Here is a 21,163-nt window from a genome sequence, read left to right as displayed (position 1 = left end):
TGATGTTTCCAGAGTCTAGAAGTGATATTTCCCCATCCTGGTAACTTGTATCTTCTCTTTTGTCAATCTTGCTAGAGGTATGTTGATTTTACTAATCTTTTCTAAGAACCAGCTCTTTGTTTCATTAATATTCTCTATTGTTTTTCTGTTTCAACTATATTGATTTCTGCTCTTTATTTCCTTCCTTCTGCTTACTTGCTTGCTTTGGGTTTTTCTAGGTGTTTGAAGTTGAAGCCTGGGGTGCTGATTTGAGATTTTTCCTCTTCTATGGTTGCATTTAGTGCCATAAATTTCCCTTTCATTATTGCATTAGCTGTATCTCACAAATATCAATATATTTTCACTTTTCATTCAGCTTAGTTCGTTTTTTTAATTTCCCTTGAAATTACTTATTTAACCCATAGATTGTTTAGAAGTGTGCTCCTTTTTCTATGTGTTTGGAGATTTTCCTTTTATTATTTACTCCCAGTTTGATTGCACTGTGGTCAGAATACTCTGTTATGATTTCAATTTTTAAAACTTTGTTGAGTTTTGGGTCTATCCAAGATATAGTCTATCTTGGTATATGTTGTGTTTTCACTTGAAAAGCATGTGCATTTTAGGGGTGCCTGGGTGGCTCAGTCAGTTAAGCATCTGACTCTTGATTTTGGCTCAGATCATGATCTCACAGTCGTGAGACTGAACCCTGTGTTGGGCTCTGTGCTGACAGCATGGAGCCTGCTTGGGATTCTCTCTCTCTCTCTCTCTCTCTCTCTCTCTCTCTCTTTCTCTCTCTCTCTCTCTCTCTCTCTCTCTCTCTCTCTCTCTGCCCTTCCTTCCCCCCCCAAAATAGACATTAAAAAAAAATTTTTTTTTAAAGAAAAGCATATGCAGTTTGGTAGTGTTGTTGGATGGCTTCTACATCTTTGATGACTTTAGTTGTTCTATCAGTTGTTTAAAAAGATGTTGAAGTTCCCAACTACAGTTGCAGATTTATTTCTCCATTCAGTCCTATCACTTTTTGCTTCGCACATTTTGCAGCTTCCTGGTTTGGTATACACACAGTCAGGATTACTGTATCTTCTTGATGGATTGGCCTTTTTATCATTATATAATGTCCCTTTGTTTTATGTTTTTTGCTTTGGAATCTTTTATCTGATATTAACATAGCCACTCCTGCTTTTCTTTAATTTTTACTTGATATATATGTTCCATACTTTTTCTTTCAGCTTGTCTACATCATTATATTTGAAACGTTTCCTGTAGGCAGTATATAGTCAGATCATGTTTCTTAACCTGCCAATAGCTTGCCAATGACTTTTAATTGGTATATTTAGACCATTTACATTTAATTATTGACACATTAAAGCTTAAGTCTGCCATTTTATTTTCTCATTCTATTTTTTGCTTCTGTTTTTTATACCTGCCTCATTTTAAGTTACTTGAACTTTTTTTTAGAATTCCATTTTATCTGTAGTATTTGTCTCTCTTTATAAAGCTTTTTCAGTAGTTTCAAATATTTCCTTTATACATATTTAGAATTATGTTAGGCAGTGATAAGATTTTTGCTTTGATTTCAGCAATGTTTGATTTCAGCGATCAAATTTAGAAAAATTAAGATGAAAAGGAAAGTCTACTGTATTTGTCCATATTTATGCTTACCATGTTTTTTCCTTCTTCCTGAGATTTTTTTTTTTTTAATCATTTCCTTTCTGTTTAGAGAACTTCCTTTAGCCACTCTTTTAAGGTACATCTGCCGGAGACAAGTTCTCTGACCTTCTGAACCCATTCTGTCCATCCATCTGGAGGGTTCCAACATCCAGCTCGTCCAACATGAGCTCCAAGTGGTGGCTCAACAGACCAACATCAAAATACAGAAGTGGGTGCCACCCCCAAAGTATGGCCAGAGCTAAAAGAAAAAAAATTATTTTAGAACAGAAAGGGGTGAGGGGAAAGGGCACTGCAATTTATCACAGGGTAAGAAGGGTCTGAGGGGATTTGGGGTTTGTGAGAGTTTTGATGAGGCAGGATAAGCATAAAGAGTCAAGGGTCAAGAGCAGAGAGCAGAGATGAATACATACAACTGCCCGTCATACGTCAGTGCTTTACAAAGAAAGGTTTATATTTCCCCCAAAGAATGCCAAACGAGTACCCCCTTCAAGTTCTAGTCTAAAATAAAATCCTGTAAACTTTAGATCAGGTGAGAACAAGTCTCTCAGCCTAATAAACGTCCCTGGAATTCACGTCAGCAGGATCAGAAAGAAGATATTGATTTGCTCATGAAATTTATAATCCATTGCCATAGAGCCACCTTATCTGACCCCCTCCCCGCTACCTTGACCCCCATTTCACAGAAGAGGCAGCTGGGGGGGAAGGGGGAAATGGCTTTCCTTAATCCTTAGATGGGCGATGACAGGGTCTCTAGTTTTCAGTGTCCCCCTCTCCCTTAAGTGTCTTGGTTCTCATAATCCTCTAGCATCCACCTCTTCTACTGCCATCTCTCCACCCTCGCCTTTTAGAAATGAGAAGAGAATGGGGACTGTTCTTCCGTGGGCATATCTGAAATGCTGTATTTTCCATTTCAATGGTCACAAAGCAGCGAAGGCAAACTGTTGTCCTCAAGTTTGAGAATTCTCTAAGTGATCAGGAACTCTTTTCAGATTCAAGACATCCACAAGCTTAAGAAAAAGAATGAGCACATAATGATTTAATTGGCTTTCTCTTTTAATCAAAAACATACTTTGTTACAGAGTTCTCAGGAAAGGTTCAACTATTTCTTAGCCACAGACTTCAACCAGGCAAAAGTATACAGAAAGCCACAAAGGAACTACCGGAGCTTTAGCTGACCAGTTTTCCCAAAAGCAGAAGCTAAGTGTGGCTCTTCTCTGGGTTTTGGCATAGCTGCATTCCTCTGATTTTAGGGGAGGAGACAGAGTTGGGAAATACCATGACCAAATAAGTCCCCACCCCCCAGTCACTTCCTCCAATGGTTCAGCAGCCCACCAGGTTTTCATCATCTACAAGCATTCACACTTTTCCCTTAAATCACATGTCCAAGACATTGGCCAGAACCCAATATGCGGAGGAAGTCTGTCAACTCCATGTTTAGCCTTTCAACCAATCCAAGCCCATGAGTCCTTCTATCAATGACAAGCAGCCATAGCAACAGCAGTTGGTTTCATCCCTTCCTCTCCAGCTATCACAGAGCTGGCCTCTACCAGGACTCCCCAACCCCCCACCCTTAACCCACCCCCAAGGAAGGTCCTCAAGGTCCTTGAAAAAGACAAGTTCATTAATGATACTCATCTAAGAATAGGCCACAAAAGTACTCTGAAAGGAATGCTCCACCCAAAAGTATTCTAATCAAAATGGACCCAAAAAGAGCCAAGAATAAAGTGAATGATCATCCACTGGTATGGTTTTCTTCTATCATATGAACCATTTTAATTGATGTGGTTCAGAGGAATTCCCCTGTTTTCAACTTATAAAAGAGATAAGAAACCAAAGACCAGAAGTAATGACCTCTAATATCATTAGGCATTTACAGTAAGTTTTCAATTTCATTTTAGTTGAAAAAAAATCACCAGCACACAGCATTAAGAGGATGCTGTCACACACACACCAGCCCAAAAGGTAGAATGCCATGACTCAAAAAAAAAAGCCTTAAGAAACCTTTAATCTAGATGATGGGAAAAGAGAATGAAGGCTTTTCCCCTCCTCTCAGTTTTTTTTTTTTTTTCTTTTTCTAGGTATTTATTGCAAGGTGGTGCTAGGCCTTTGGTTAAATTTAAGTCTCAAGGACATACTATGTAACTTCTTGTCCATTGGAGAATAGTAATAAAATATCAAGCCTAATCTCATTTGAATAACATGGAAGTAAGTAAAAAGCCCCTTCAAACAGCAGAGCAAAACTAAGGAAGAAATCAAAAACTGCTGCGAGGTAGGCAAGGTCACTTAAATTTCGGAGCTAGAACACATCTAGTCCAACTCCCTCATTTTACAGATGAGGCAACTGAGGCCCAGAGAAGGGAAATGACCTGCTCAAGGTCATACATCAAATCAGTGGCAGAGTGCAAACCAGAGTGTACCTGGTGCCAGCCCAGAGCCACCAGTTTTAGGCTGAATAAGAACATGGGCTCTGAGTCTTACTGTGAAAGCATCTTAAATACACTGAAAACTATCCACATCAATAGACAGAAATGATTGTCTTCACCTCAGTCCTTCCTATGAAAGAAAGACAGAGGGAGGGAGGGAGGGGGGAGGGAAGGAGGGAGGGAGGGAGGGAGGGAGGGAGGAAAGGAAGGAAGGAAGGAGGGTGGGAGGGAGAGGGGGCAGGGAGGAAAATGCTTCATTCATTCATTCAAGTCTGATGTTAAAATCCCTGAAAACATTAGCAATTACTTTAGCTACTCCTTGGGGCAGGATATCAGACCCTCAATTCTCATAAAGGCACCTATAGGTCAAAAATATCTGTAGAGGAGGAAAGCCCCAAGATAGGACTCAAAAGGGGACACCAAAACAAAACAAAAACAACCCTCTCATTTCCTAAGGTTTGTTTTTTGTTGTTCATTTAGGTTTTTTTTGTTTGTTTGGTTGGTTTTTTTTTGCTGGTATCCTCTAGGCAAGGCATGCCTCTGACTACTGATGATAATTTAGTAACCCCTGTAACCCCAGTTTTTGTACGAGCAGCACTGAGATGGAAGCAACAAAATCTTTCAAAATCTTTCAAAGGCAGAAAATATGAATCTGACCCACTTCTCCCTATTTCAACTACCTGAACTCAGCAAAGAATCAGGAATCATTCTAAGCAGTCAAACAGATGTCAGACACCAAAGCACTGAAGGCCTTTTCAATACTTTACAGGAAAGTTTCTTGGGACCTGTCCCAATTTGTCCTTGTGTTTTAAAGGTAGTTCTAAGTCTGGTTATCTGGGTTTCTTGCCCAAGCAGTTGGAAAAACGAATCAGAAAGCGAAGAAGAAACTACAAGGGGAGCTACACACGAAGTGACCTCTCAGAAAGGGAGACTACTGAAAGGTACTGTGTAAAAAAGAAAAAAGGTAAACATTCAAAACCATAGCAGTCTGCAAAACCTTAGCAGCCCCTGACATCCAAAGACAGGTTGGCACACACAAAAAAACACTGTATCTAGTATGTTCTCTGATATACACATTAATAACTCCATCCCCAAAATGGCTAAAATAAAAAGGCTTACTGCTTAAATAAGGCAAGTCTGGGTAATGCAGAAAATTCCATTCCACAGTGACAGCAGATAAACAAGATCAACAGCTGGAAGCACTGGCACAAGTGCTTAGGGACAAGGCCAAGCCGAGGATGCTTCTGTGAATGCGGCCACTAACCATATACATCCTTCCTGATACATCCTGGGAGAAGTTACCTAGTTGTCAGAAAAAAATGGAAAGGCTTGCACAAAAGATTCTCAGAGCCTCTTTTCTGTAATCTTTGCAAAGCAGAATTTAGGCAACTATTCACAGAGAGCTACCTGTGACAAGATGAGGTCTGCCTTTAGAAAGAAAAAAAAGCATTTCCTTCCCTCTAACCCCCTCTCACAGAGTTACTATAAAGATCAAGCGAAATAGTGTAGTAAGGAGTTTTGAAAACTGGAAGAAAAAAACAGCATTTCTTCATGCTATTATCTGCTAGTCTTAGCCAAGCCCCCTCTACAAAAAAGTTAAGTGATTTTGCAGATAATTGCTTTCATATACTCATTTACCTTAGTAACCTAAAATTCATCATCTTCCCAATCTGCTAGCGTTAAATAAAATGCCAGTAAAATGACTTAATGATGAGGAGAACTATAGAACTATCACCAAAAAGGATTCTGCCCTAGTCAGAATAAAACTGCTTCTTCCAAAAGGTTCTAAAAAAGATCTGAACTAATCTAATTTTGCATAATAGCTAGTGAGTAACTATTAACCAGTTACCACCAAACCACGAGTAGAAATATTTCACCTTATATTCCTTAACCTCCATATATGCATGAGGAGCACCATGGGACAATGTAAAATTTCCCTTTTCCAGATGGGCATAGTCAAAAAGATACCTGCAATAAACTTGTAAAAGTAAGATGTTTACCATCTGGAAGACAGGATATTTTATTTTACCTTCAAAATTTCTATTACAAATACCCCCCTTTATACCACACCCTTCCCCCACAAAAATGGGTTTTTAACTTTGAAATACAACACAGCTAACATGTATTCAGTTTCCTTGGATAATTCGAGGATGGTAGTCCTTAAACTAGACCACCCAACCTGTGAACCTACAATGACTACAGGAAGGATGGGACAAGAGACCTATTTGGTGGGTAGGTCAATACAAATGAGCAGTGTTTCTAGAAAAACAAGGTTATATGGCAGTGATTTATTATCATTATCTTTGTATACCAGGGGTAGCACACTATAAAAAATGAGATAGGGCATATCCCTCAAAAGAATCTACTCCCTGGAAAATAAAGGCAACACCATTTTAGGATTCCCTTTGATAACGCACTGAAAGGCACTGGGCCAAAGTGGAATGGCCTCATACTGGATTAGAAGGGTACTTGGTTCAACTCTCAATTCAGCTTGCACTGAAGCTCAACATTTTGAGATATGAAATAGCTGGAGAAAATCTACCCGGAACCATATCCTCAAAATAATCAGATTCTGAGAACTGCAGAAACTATTCTACCCTAAAGTAGCCATAAAATTTTAAACCTAGTGATTCTTGAGTCTTACTCATCAAAGATGACTATCTCTAAGAAATGGAAATACTGTTTAACAACTAAGCTCTCAAAAATAACTGATCATGAACATACTAGATGTTTTCTCAGAAGCATAAGACTGAATCTAGGTACAAACATAAAGCAATTAACAACTAGAAGTAATGCTACATACTGGTAGTTAACATTATGGCTCTTAGTAGAAAGAAACCAAGACAGGTGGCTTGGCCTCAAAGAAAGACTTTTTAGCAAATATTTCCACACACTTTCCCCAGACGATTTAAACATGAAAACCTTCCTTAAAGGAGAAAAGGAGGCAACGGATTGTATCACAGCATGCTAATCAAATGATCCTAATCAAATAATCTGGATTTAAAAAATCTCTCATCACTCCTATTCTTCATTCACAGTAAAATGGACCTAAAGTCAGCAATTTCTAGAGAATGAAGATGATCTTTTTTAAAAAAATCTGCCAATAAAACTTAAATCACCAAACTTTTACAGATTAAAATTTGGTCTTTAACAAAAGTATCCGTAAGTACTCAAGAGTTCAAATGAGCTTGGCAGAGAAAATATTTTAAAACAAACAAACAAAAAAAAACCATGTAGCTTGGATCCAGATCTATATTTAAATCACAATAAGCAAACTCAGTGGTTCTCCTAGGATGGTCTTCTGAAGATGACCTTCTGAGCAAGGAAGTAGAAGACTTATTCGTTTAAGTCATTTAAGGATGACTATTCTAAGTGTTTCTCAAATCTCATACTTGTAACACACCTTCAAGAATCTTATTACACCTAAGAAGGCCCTCCAAGCAAAACACAAAAGCATCTGAAAGATAATCCTTGGTTTTATTTCACACTATTTTATCCTGTAGACAACCTATTTACCTTGTAGACAATCAGGCCTATTTTGCTACAGTAAAATAAAAGCTAAAACAAAATAAAACAAAACAAAACAAAAAAACCCCAACCAACTCTACACTCGATACATAATGTCTGTGGGGAAGTCCTGGCAGAGTGTGAGGGAAACCAAAGCTGTCCAATAGCACTGGCTGTTGCCTGTCATTTAGTAGAAGGTATCTTGCTTCTGAGGTTCAACTCAAAAGTGCAAAAGAAAACAAAACTTAAAAACCAAACCTAGAATTCAACTTTGTATGTTGAGATTCGGTTTTATTTAGGCTACTAGCTAAGTAAAAAGCATACATATTGTGTCTGTGGTACAGTCAATACATCTGCAACTTTTCTACTTAAATTCTCTATACAAAGTCACTGCCAATTAATATGATCATTGATGGCAAAGGGCTTAGAATAACCAAAAGGTATAAAAAAGTTTGCAGTCTTGCCCCAAGATACAAAAACTGAATTTTAAACAATGTCAAAACATACATGATTTAAACAGTATACGAAAAAAAAAAAAGTCACACATCAAATCAAGTACAAAAATATCCAAACTAGCTATTATGAACTGTAATGTTTCCATTATTCTGCACAGTATTTAACATAGAATTTAGCAGTTTCCAAAATACTCACTTAGTTTAAGCATTGCCACTTTTGCAGAATGGTGAGATATTAGGTGAAGTGACACTGCCTTTAGTGTTTTTAAAAATACAAAACCTTTCCTTATGAATTAATGAAGGAAAGAAATTCCTCTTCTAGGCTCCGTAGTGACCACCTTGTGCCTAGAAATATAAAAGAATATATCTACTGTATAACAGGGCAAAAGAATATTTCTTGACAAATAGTTACCCTGAACAGGGATAACACGTGTAAATTTTAAATGGTGTATTTTTGTGGGTGATTTTAAGGAATTCCCAGTATACACACAGATTAGTGTTTTGCCTTGGCAAAAATAAAACTGAAGTTGCAAGACCATCTGAATTGAAATCGTCTTCACTCGTTTTAACTTGCAAAAAAATATTTTGGATAAAAGGTTATATAATACATTACTATCTTATTTTTTAAACACAGAGTGAAGTTGCTCTTGGTAAAATTAACTCACCCACATGGCACAATATTTTGGAGTAAAGTATGTTCAATAATAACAACTTGCACACAAAATAACATAGGTGAATTAACTTTGAGAACTTCTCTCCTTTAAAATCAGCAATATTGAATTTATTCTGTAGAATAACACATGTATCAATGTTCTGCATATAAAAGGCTCTAAGACATTTTAAAGGGCTAAATTTTCCAGCACTGGAATGATTCCTTCATACATAACTGGTAAAGATTTAATAAGAATGTGTTTTTCCTGATCTTCAAGCTCTGAGCCATGCCTGAAAAGTTCTAAGTAGGAAAAAAAATTGTTTTAATCCAGTTTCTGTCTGCTAGGAGCAAGGCAGCAAACACACTTTTCAACCCTTTATGTAAAAAGCAGAACAAAAGTGAAATATATCTTCAGATTATAAACAGGATTGTATTTTATAGTCCACCATCCTGACAATGTTAAGGGCCCCAACACTGAAAGACCTCAGTCTAAAGGCTGTGGGTCAGCAATAGGCATGGTATGAAGCACTTCATCTAAGAGCTGGAGGGCCCGGTGTAAGTGAATCTCGATCCAGCAAGGCGTTTCTTTGATGCTCTGTCTTGGGTAATCCGGTCCCCAGCCCTTCACAAAACTCATCCTGAGTATGCACAAACGGCGAAGGTCATCGACACCAATGCCGGCAGCAGCTGACAAACCTAACAGAAAAGATTTGGAAGACGTCAGAGGGACAGGCTGATCTCTTCCATCCTCCCTACACCTTATCAATAAAGTGACCAGCTTTCTTTACTTCATTCTCCCCAGCATATAACTTCTCTGTCAAAGTGCCAAGAAGTTAAGTGTAGATCTACGCTTTATCAACAGGGACTGAAAACTTTTGGTTAAGACAATTCACATTCCACAGGAGTCTTCTAGCTACCAGCAACTATAAAGTAAATTACCACAATCCACCAACACCCCACCTATTTTTCTCTTTAGAAGGAGAGGTGAAGGTGAAAAAATAACTTGTTTTTAAGAGGTAGCACATGTCCACAGGTTGGTTCTAAGAACCTTAGTCTGTCTAAACAGCCTGGTTCAATGAAAGACATGACTAATAACGAGACAGTTAATAGTCCTGGTTCCACTAAGACTTCTTGGATGACCCAGATGATGTCTGTCTCTCAATTTCACAGTGTAACAGAGGTACCGTGCAATTACTCAATGGGGGCAGTAGATAAGAATGAGAAATTTAATAATAATTCTGGCCTCTTTAGTAAAAGCATGTTTATAACATCAACACTAGCAAATTAATGGTTTAGGTGCTCAAATTTTTTAAAAAGTCAAATTCTCTAAGGGAATATGCCTCATCTACCTCTACACTGTAAACTCCTGAACATAAGTCACAAAGGAGATTCTGCATCTAATTTTCCAGTCAGAACATACAGTCATATAGTCAGTCTCCATTCATCAATATCACAGTGAAACTAGTGGGAGGAGTCTGCATGTGCTGTACAGAAACCTGCAGGGCCGCTGCAGTTTCTTAGCCAGTGTGATTTGCTTACCACACTGAAGAGGTTAAGAACAGGGGTTGAATGAATCACTAGTTATGCCTTCAGACGTGGAAGATGGGTGCCACGTGTTTCCATCATAAAAGTCTATAGTCAGGAGTTTAACTCTGCAGTAAAAAATTCCCCATCAGTGTGAAACCTGGCACACAGTTCAATTTTACCCTAAAATTAAAAAAAAGTCTACAAGTTATCAAAATACCACCCTCACGTAAGTTTTCTCTCCATGCTTAGCGTACTTAAAAAAAAATTTGGAGAGGTACCTAATTCTGAACTTGAAATATGCTCTCCTTCTAGAATAAAGCCAAGCACATTGGTGATTACAACCCACCCTTGCTGGTGAGGCAGGAATTAAAAGCATCAACAAAAAAACAGGAGATTGATCAATATAATCTAACAATGACCCCCTTTCTCCTTTATCCCATACTCCCTTTTTGATACAAAAAGAATGAAGACAGTGTCCTAGACAAAGGACAACTATTACAGAAAAACAGTTTTTTGCTAATTCAAAAATGTTATCATCCCAGTAAAAGAACACTTTAGTTTCCATTATTGCCTGAAGTAACTAATCAGCTGAGTGAATCAAGATAAAGTGCCAACTACTACACTTGACAACAAAGTACCAAAAGCATACTTACTGATAGCTGGAGCTATTCCACCTACTGATCCAGGGCCAGGGATGTTTCCTGCCACGGCGGCGGCCTGCGCAGCGGCTGCAGCTTGAGCAGTGGCCGCCTGCTGCTGCATCTGCCGATGACACTGACGCAAATCAAAGACCTTTAAACAAGAAGTGCAAGTTCAATGCTATGAGTCCATCAGAAGAGATTCTACCACACATCAAAAGCCAATGCAAAATCTATTTAAAGCTCATAGCTTCATTTAGCTCTCAGAATAATTAATTTAAAAACCTGTTTTTATGTCGATTACAGCTGGTGGTTAGAGAAGGGGACTGGAACTCAGCCTAAAGGCACACTTCACTACCAGCAGGGCTTGGGCTGCCACGGGCCTCTCCAGCCTTTATCTAGCTCAGCAAGGGTCAGTCACACTGTCCTTGTGAACAACCACCACTTGCATAAAATAAACCACCCTTTCGTAACCAAACTGCTGACAGTTCTCTTTAGGCTGAATTGATTGATGGCCTTGGTCACAGGGCCAACTTTTTTACCATTCTAGCTACTTGGAGGTGTGTAATAAATGGCACTGTCGCAATTTAAGAAAGAATCTATATTTTTTAGAGATGTATGCTTTAGTACACAGGAGCAAATTCACATAACATTCAGGACTTGTTTCAAAATACTTAAGAAATAAAGGAAAAAACGACAGATCAAGCAAATGTAAAATGTTAACAACGACTGAATCTCAGTGATGGGTACACAGGATTTCATTAAACTATTTTTTCTCTACTTTTCTGTATGTTTGATAATGCTCATCATTTAAAAAAAAGTTTAGCTTTGAATTCTGTCACTAATTAATTACATGGGCTAAATTAAATTTCTTAACCTCTCTAGAGTCTCAACTTACTTATCTATAAAATGGGAATGCTAAGTGTACATGCTTTTTCACAGAGTTTGTAAACTTGGCATAATATACATTAAGCTATCAATAAATGTTACCTAATATTTTGGTTCTGGCCTCCCCTGCACCATTTACCTTTCAGGATGAGTTAAGGAGTTCCTAAGTAATCTCCGGGTGGTTTATCAGCCACACCAAGGGTTGGTTATGGGGATTGCCACTTTTACCCTTATCCTTATGAAAGTACTGACATGCTCTTTAAGTAAGCAACAGATTATGAATGATAAGCCATATCATCTTTCTAGTAAAAAGCCAACTTCCTAAAATAATGTATTTGCTTATATTTGCTTTTAAAAAGAGCACTGAACGATCAGCAAACAGAGTGGTCATCTACAGAAGCTGTGGGAAAGGAAGACAAGGACAGAGTAGAAACAGGCTGTTCAATGCAAACTTTAATTTCAGAACCATGTGATTATATTCCTTATTCAGAGTAAATTAAGTTTTTAAAAAGTCCTCTTAGTATGCACAAAACCCAAATATGAGCAAGCATAATTATCCTTGCCAAGAAAAGAAAAGATCAAATAATGCATAACATATGACTTTCTCAGATAAACAACAGGTTTAGAGCCCAAACTACTAATTTTCAGATGCCTAAAAAAGAAATTATGATTGTCTTTAATCATGGTACCTGGTACTAAAAAATAAGAACACACACGAACAATAAACACAACAATCCTCTCAAAATAGCAAATCACATTTCTATTTACTTACTTCTCTATTCAATGCCTATCTTCTAGCATCAATAAAGGACAAAACTTAAACTATCTCATTTTCTGAAGAGGTAAGAATTTGTCAAGTATATAGGTATGTAACACCCGGCCAAACTATAAGTTCTGAAAGACTTCAGGACAGAAAACATGGCAGAGTTAGGTCTGAAAATCAGAAATTCCACTATGCCCAGAACAGAAACCACTGTTTTTTCAAGATTTCTGAAGAGTCCATTAGATTCCGAACTTTTCCACTGGGCTATGACCTCTCAGAAGGCATTATGCAGCACAGCACAAAGCAGGAACTCAAATATTTGAAAAGCCAAATAGCTCTACAACCACTTTTTTTTTTTAAGAAAGAAATTAATAAAACTTTTTATTTTAGAGCCGTTTTAGGTTCATGCTAAAATGAGCAGAAAGAGAGTTCCCTGTCCCTACTCAAGTACTACTCAAGTACAACCTCCTCCAGCACAGTGGTACATTTGTTACAGTCGATAAACCTACCAAAGTCATAGTTTACTTAAGGTTTCACTCTTGATTTTGTACATTTTAATGGGACTGGACAAATGTATGATGACATGTATCCAACACCTGAGTACCATACAAAGTAGTGTGAATGCCCTACAAATCCTCTGTGCTCTATTTATCCTTCCCTCCTTGCTCATCCCTGGAAACCACTGATCTTCTTACTGTCTCCATAGTTCTGACCTTCCCAGAACGTCATGTAGTTAGAATCACAGAGTATGTAGCCTTTTCATATTGACTTCTTTCACTAAGTAATATGCATATAAGATTCCTGTATGTCTTCTCATGGCTTGATAGCTCATGTTTTCTTAGGGCTGAACAATATTCCATTGTGTGAATGTACCACAGTTTATCCATTCACCTACTGAAGAATATCTTGGTTGCTTCCAAGTTTGGGCAATTATTAAATTAGTAAATTATTAAATTATTAAAGCTGCTATAAACATCCCAGTGCATGTTTCTGTGTGGGCATAGGTTTTTAATTTACTTGGGTAAACACCAAGGACTCTGATTGTTGGATGATATGGTAAGAGTATGTTTAACTATGTAAGAAACTACCAACTGTCTTCCAAAGTGGCTGTATCATGATGCATTCCCACCAGCAATAAATGCGAGTTCCTGTTGCTCCACATCCTTGTCAGCATTTGGGGTTGTCAGCGTTTTAGATTTTGGCCATTCCACTAGGTATATAATGGTATCTCATTGTTTTAATTTGCAATTCCCTAATAACATATAGGGAACATATATATGATATATGTATCATATATATGACATATATATATGATATATATACATGTATATACATATATACACATATATATGATATACATACATGTATATACATATATACATATATACATATATATATGATATACATATGCTATCTGTATATCTTCTTCAGTGAGGCATTTATTCATGTCTTTTACATATTAAAAAACATTTTTATTGTTTATTTATTTTTGAAGGGAGGGAGCAGAGCACAAGTGTGGGGGGAGGGCAGAGAGAGAGGGAGACACAGAATCCAAAGCAGGCTCCAGGCTCCGAGCTGTCAGCACAGAGCCCAATGTGGGGTTCAAACCCACGTACCACAAGATCATGACCTGAGCTGAAGTCGGATGCTCAGCCAACTGAGCCACCCAGGTACCCCTACACATTTTTTAAAATATTTATTTTGAGGGGGGGGGAGGGAGGGAGGGAGGGAGGGAGGGAGGGAGGGAGCGCGCACCCACTGAAGTGGGGGAGGGGCAGAGAGAGGGGGAGAGAGAAAATCCCAAGCAGGCTCTGCGGCAATGCGGGGCTAAAACTCACCAACCATGAGATCATGACCTGAGCCAGTATCAAGAGTCGGATGCTTCACTGACTGAGCCTACCCAGGCACCCCCTGCACATTCAAAAAATCAGGTTGTTTTCTTATTGCTGAGTTTTAAAAGTTTTCTACATTTTAGATAACAATCCTTTATCAGATGTGTCTTTTGTAAATATTTTCTCCCAGTCTGTGACTTATCTTCTCATTTGCTTGACAAACTTTCACAGTTTTTAATTTTTTAATTTTAATTTCATCAGGGAAGTGCAAGCTATCAATTGTTTTTCATGGGGCACTTCTGGTGTCATACCTAAAGTCACCACCACACCCAAGGTCATCTACATTTTCTCTGATGTTCTCTTCTAGGAGTTTCATAGTTTTGTGTTTTACACTTTGCTCTTTACAACCAAAAAAAAAATTTTTTTTAAACATCACTAACCAAGTATGGTACCTATATAGTCTTACTGTCCAGGAGCAGGGAATATACCTTATAAATGCCTAGGGTTCAAATATGCTCTCAATGTACCCTCACCCCCATCATGAATCATTAAAAATAGCCAAAAGATCTTCACACACAGTTCCTTACAATGTTGTAAACAATCACAATTATGAATGTCTTAGCCTAAATCTATGCTAACACCAGCTACACATTATTATAGGTAACCACAAAAAATGAAATTTTATAATATTATCACTTTTATCTGCAGATGTAGAAATTATTTATTTAGCACTTCAGCAAATCCTTCCAGAGTAGATTTATGTAATTAAAGCACTCAAACCAGAACACTTCTAATTACTGGCTATACTGCCAGTAACTGAAACCTAACTAAAACCTGGGTTGCCTCTCTAGTACTGTATCTGATCCATTAAACCATAACAGATTTTATCTGTTTTACTGGATGCTAAAATTAAGGATACCATTGAAATGTGACCATCTTCCTTTCAGAATCGGAGTTATTAATAAAGACAATTCAAAGGAATCAAAGTTTAAATACCTTTTTGGGCTCAGATCCAGAAGATATTTCTGATCACCACTGCTGACCTAATCAACTCCCTTCCTTCCATTTATTTAAGCATGCTTCCTGTGGTTACTCTCATATAAATTTATTACAAACCTATTACTTAAAGCTCAATGTCAACATCTTCAGAATACTTTCAACCAGGAGTCAAATTTTGACATTTTTCTATTATAAGGCTTAATTACAACACTCTCAGTTGGAATCAACACCAAGAAATAGCAACCCAGAAAGAGAAAGGGAATTGTGTTGTATATTGGGCATGTGAACATAAGACTTCATTAAAAATTTGCTAAGTTACCTGATCTGGAGGTAAGAATCACAATACACCGTAATTGGGAAATCAACGTAAGTGGGGATCATAATAATCTTCAACCTAGCCTACCTATGGTTTAGAAGCCTCCCCTAGCATTTATGTGTGCAAAACCAAACCTGACTCAACATCATCAGGGAAATGCAAATCAATAACCATCACAATGAGATAACACTCTACACCCATTAGGATGGCTAAAATACAAAAGATAGATAATAAGTGTTGATGAGACTGTACAGAAATTGAAAGCTTCCCACACTGCAGATCAGAATGTAAAACAGTTTAAGTCACTCTGGAAAACAATTTGGGAGTCCCTCAAAATGTTACGCAGAGTTACCTTATGATCCCGCAATACCTCTCTTAGGTATATACCCAAGAGAAATGAGGACATACATTCACATAAGACCTTGTACACTAATGTTTGTAGCAGTATTATTCATAATATAGCCAAAAAATGGAAACTCCTATATCCATCAACTGAAGAATGGATAAATAAGATGTGGTATATGGAATATTATTCTGCCATAAAATGAATGAACTACACATGTCTGTTATGTGGATGAAGCTTGAAACATTATATCTAATGAAAGCAGTCACAGAAAACGTGCTTGGGTGGCTCAGTGGATTAAATGTCCAACTCTTGATTTCAGCTCAGGTCATAATCTCACAATTCGTGACACTGAGATGTGTGTCAGGCTGTGTGCTGACAGTGCAGAGCCTACTTGGGATTCTCTCTCTCCCCCTCTCTCTCTCTGCCTCTCCCCTTCTCATGCATGCATGCTTTCTCTCTCTCAAAATAGACGTTTTAAAAAAAGACAGAAAGAAGTCACAGAAGACCACACTATTTGAATTCATTTATACAAAATGTTCTGAATAGGCAAATCTATAGAGAAAGTAAATTAATGGTTGTTTAGGGCTGAGAGAAATGGGGGATTGAGAAATGATAACTAAAGGGTACAGGGCTTCTTTCTAGACTGATGAAAATGCTCAAAAATTGATTGTGATGATGGCTGCATAACTATGTGGATATATTTTTAAAAATCACTGAACTGTACAATTTAAATGGATGAATTACATGGTATGTGAATTATATCTCAATATCTTAATAAAGCTGTTAAAAAACCTGACTGCCCAGATAGTGGGATTAAGCCTGGCATCAGCCTTCCGGTGCTGGGTGTGGAGCCTGCTTAAGATTCTCTCTCCCTCTTCCGTTGCCCTTACCCCACTCGTTCTTCCCGCACATGTGCTCTCTCTCAAAAACAAAACAAAACAACACATCTTACTTTTGAGAGCAAAACAACAAGGCCACTTAGAACTCAAACATTTGCTTCATTTAAACCTTGTAAAATGACATTTCATTACATCAGATTTTCATGAATGAAAGATGACTATAATGTCATGAAAGATGAAGGGGGAAAAATCAACATCTTAGGAGAAAAGAAACTTCACAATTTAGCTTTAGCTTCTTGATTTATAAAATGAAAGAATGGTTCTCCAAACTCATGTTTTCCTCATTTTAAAAGAGAAAAATGTGTTTGTGTGTGTGTATGCATGTTTGGGGGGATAGGGAGAGGTGTATTTCCAATGTGTGGGTCCTCCTTCCAGAGGTTCATGTTATTTGCATATAATTGACCCCAGTAATACCATCTCTGGTGAGAATCAATAAATCTAAACACCATTATACAGATCCTCTAGTTATCACTGCCTAAAAAATTAGTAAATTAAGAACATGCCAATAGTTAGACTTAGGGTATATTTGTATGTCCTTCTTTCTGGCTAATAAGATTCTTTTGAAGAACAATAATATGCTTGGTAAACAGAAATCATTCCTTTAAAATCTTAACAGTTAACATGATAAAAACAGGATATTGTTTTTTACTCCACTAAAATGTCCCACAAGACTGTTATTTATTGTTCACAGCAAAAGCCTTATATTACTTTGAATATCTATCCATTGACAGTGGTTTATCAAGTGGTGATATATCTCATACCTTAGGAGCTTTTCAAGAGCCATTTGTACTAAAACAGAGATGTTACACTTATTTGACAATCCTAAAAATTACTTTAATTGTAGGAGTCTACTCAAATGTTTTAAAATGACCCTATATCAAATAAATTCATAACTCTTGTCTGACACATAGTATATAATCAACACATAGTTCCCTGTCCATTTGCTGCAAAAATTATTCAAGTAACCCAGAGATTTCCAAGTCAAGATGGATGAGTAAGTATCCATGAACACTTTTTTCTCTCTGCTATAAGCACATACAAAGGGTAGAACAATTATTAAAGATATATATCCCTTAAGCCAATCATAAAATTCACATAGAAATACAAAGAGTGGTCAATAGTCAATCCTGAGAAAGGACAACGTTGAAAAACTCATACTTCCCAACTTCAAAACTTACCACAAAGCTAGAGTAATCAAGTCAGAGTAGTACTGTCATAAGGATTATATACGTATGTGTGTGTGTGTGTGTGTGTGTACACATATACGTGTGTATATATATATATATATGTGTGTGTGTATATATGTATGTATATATGTGTGTGTATATACACATATATACATATATATGTACGTGTATATATATGTACATATGTATAATTGTGTGTGTGTGTATATATATATTATATATATATGTATGTATATATGTATATAAACACAGAAATAAGCCTTTACATTCAAGGTCAACTGAATTTCACCAAAGGTGTCAAGATAATTCATAAGAGAAAACACAGTCTTTTCAACAAATGGTTGCCAGAACTGGATATTCCAATTCAAAAGAATAAAGCTGGATCCCTTCCTTATACCATAAACACAAATTAACTCAAAATGGAGCACAGACCTAAAATAAAGAGCAAAAACTATAAAATACTTAGAAGAAAACATAGAAGTAAATCTTCATGACTTTGGATTAGGCAATAGTTTCTTAGATAAGACACTGAAAGCAAAAGCTACCAAAGAATAGATAAATTGAACTACATCAAAATTAAAACCTTTCATGCTGCAAGTCGTATCACCAAGAAAGTGAAATGAAGAACAAGCCAAAGAATTGAAGAAAATATACACAAATCACGTATCTTATAAGGGACTGATACCCAAAATATATAAAGAACTCTTATAGCCCAGTAACAAAATGACAAAGAACCCAATTTAAAAATGGGCAAAAGATCTGAATAGATATTTCTCCAGAGAAGATATACAAATGGCCAATAAACACATGAAAAGATGTTCAATATTATTATCAATTAGGGCAAATCAAAACCACAATGAGATACTACTTCACACCCACTAAGATGGCTAAAATAGATAATAACAAGTATTGATGAGAATACAGAGAAATTAAAACTCTCATATATACATTGCTGATGGAAATGTAAGATGGCATAGCAACTTGGGAAATAGTCTGGCAATCCATCCAAAAACACTGAACACAGTTGCCTTATAATCCAGCAATTCTACTCCTAGGTATATATCCAAGAAACTGAAAACATATATCTACCTAAAAACCAGTACGTGAATGTTCAGAGCAACATTATTCGCAATAGCCAAAAAATGGAAATAATCCATGTGTCCATCAACTGATGATGGATAAACAAAATCTACAGTGGAGAGAGGGAGTAAAGACAGGAGGTACTTGGGTACCAAGATCAAAAAAAGAAGGTGTAGAGGTTAGTAATTTAACTTCTTAGAATAATAAGGAAAGATACAATAGCCAGGCTCTCTGAGGTCTACAACTGGGCACTTGCCCATAAACCAAGTGCTGGTAAAATACTCTGACAGCTAATTCAGAAATGCGCCTAGGAATAAAATTCTTGCCCATGGCAGAGATAAGCAACAGAAACCTATGCAATAGGAATTAGGCCCTGAGCATACCTGGGGATTGGAACTCAATTTCCTCATGGGACAAAATTCCTCTACCTCCTAAATATAAGAATTGGTTCTGAGATGTGGATCCCAGGGTGCCAGACTAAGGCAAAACTGCCCTATAGGGAGAAGCAATAACAGGGAGGAAAAAAAATAAAAAGAATTAATTCTCTCAAGACAAATTTGCCAACCAATATAAAATAGACTGCAAAGCATACGAGGAAATCCAACACCACTTAAAAATAACAATAAAGCACAAATAACTAAAATTCCTTGTGAAGAAATTGGAAAATGCAAGTGAAGATAATTCCACCTCCCAGAGACAATTCCTGGTAAGACATTGTACACACCACTGACTTGTGGGTATATATATAAACGAATACAAATATCCTATGTAATGTTTAACAGATCATAGTCTATGTATTGTTTAACAGCTGACATTTCCACATCATAAACATCCTATCAATAAATGTATTTCAATATTTTATTGTTCTATTGTATTCCATTGTTCTAACAGATCAAAACTATAAATGGTTCTCTACTGTCACGACTTAACATTACTGTTAAATTATTGAAAATTACTGTTAATTTCAGAAGGTGTGATAAATAGCATTGTGATTATGTCTTTTAGAAATATTTATCAATTAGCAATTCGTACGAGAGTATTTTATGAGTGAACTGAAAGAATATTTGGAAATGGCTTTACTGGAGAAAAAAAGTAAAGTGGTAAGCACAATAAAGGTTGATAGAATGCTGATAATTGTTGAAGCTGGATGAGGGGTACATGAAGGTTTCTTATTTTCACTCTACTTGATAATATTTAGAAATTTCATTATAAAAAAAAAAGTTTCATTATATAGATCCCTATATCCTTTAACTGAAAATGAGATATTGGGTTTGTTGTTGTGAGGCAAACAAGCAATTCCATTTCTGTATACACTATTTGACTATATTATTTGTATGTTCAGGAATTTCCTGGAAATAAGTGATGAGTTATACAGTTAATTCCACTAATTTACAATAGCCAACAATGAAGATGCTTAGGATGACTGTACAAAATCTGAAATTAAAAATATATTTAGCCTTTCTAATTCCAACTTTCTTTCAAAAAGAGTGTTTTTTTTATGTTATAAACCAAAATTGAAATGGGTTGAATAGGTAATAAATGATAAACACCTCAGGCTTAATATGCAAAACAATATAATAAATATCATAATAAACAATAGATAAATGTTCATTTAATGCACAAAATTACATTTAATAACCTGGTATTGAAGCATTTTTCATTTCTCAGGTTCTTAATTTGAAAAGCTATTTATTTTAGAATTCCCCTCCATACGATCCTGAAGATTGGCTAAGATAAAATTCTAGAGTCTGAGTTTTACATACTTTATAAATCAAAGGAATACAAATTTGGAGATTTCACTCAATATTTTCAAGAGCTTGTGTATTACTGTAAAACAAATTTATTAATAAACAAATTTATTAATAATAGGGCATGAATGCAACCATAAAACTCAATAGGCAATAACATCAATAAATGCCCCAGGAAATATGTTTTATACACAAATATCACTTCTGATTGTTTAATACGTAAAAGACATTTTTCTACTGCCCCCACCTCCAT

General features: G+C 36.5%; 1 protein-coding gene across 6 annotated transcripts in view; it reads right to left on the bottom strand.

Moving 5' to 3' along the window:
• Positions 1-2,685: 2,685 nt before the first annotated feature.
• SMAD4 (SMAD family member 4) overlaps positions 2,686-21,163 on the bottom strand; it is a 110,661-nt gene continuing 92,183 nt past the window's right edge. For 3 of the 6 annotated variants that reach the window (XM_043558856.1, XM_043558853.1, XM_043558854.1), the window contains exons 11-12: positions 10,868-11,006; positions 2,686-9,383 (exon numbers count right to left, since the gene is read on the bottom strand). In XM_043558856.1, coding sequence (XP_043414791.1) covers positions 9,172-9,383; positions 10,868-11,006 — 351 coding nt within the window. In that variant the 3' untranslated portion in view covers positions 2,686-9,171. Of the gene's footprint in view, positions 9,384-10,226; positions 10,340-10,372; positions 10,395-10,867; positions 11,007-19,550; positions 19,656-21,163 lie in introns of those variants that run through there. The other 3 variants (XR_006293988.1, XM_043558857.1, XM_043558858.1) reach the window with 3 other exon arrangements.

Source organism: Prionailurus bengalensis, chromosome D3, assembly GCF_016509475.1.
Source record: "Prionailurus bengalensis isolate Pbe53 chromosome D3, Fcat_Pben_1.1_paternal_pri, whole genome shotgun sequence".
NCBI classification, from domain to species: Eukaryota; Metazoa; Chordata; class Mammalia; order Carnivora; family Felidae; genus Prionailurus; species Prionailurus bengalensis.
This window is presented reverse-complemented; position numbering and strand designations above follow the sequence as displayed.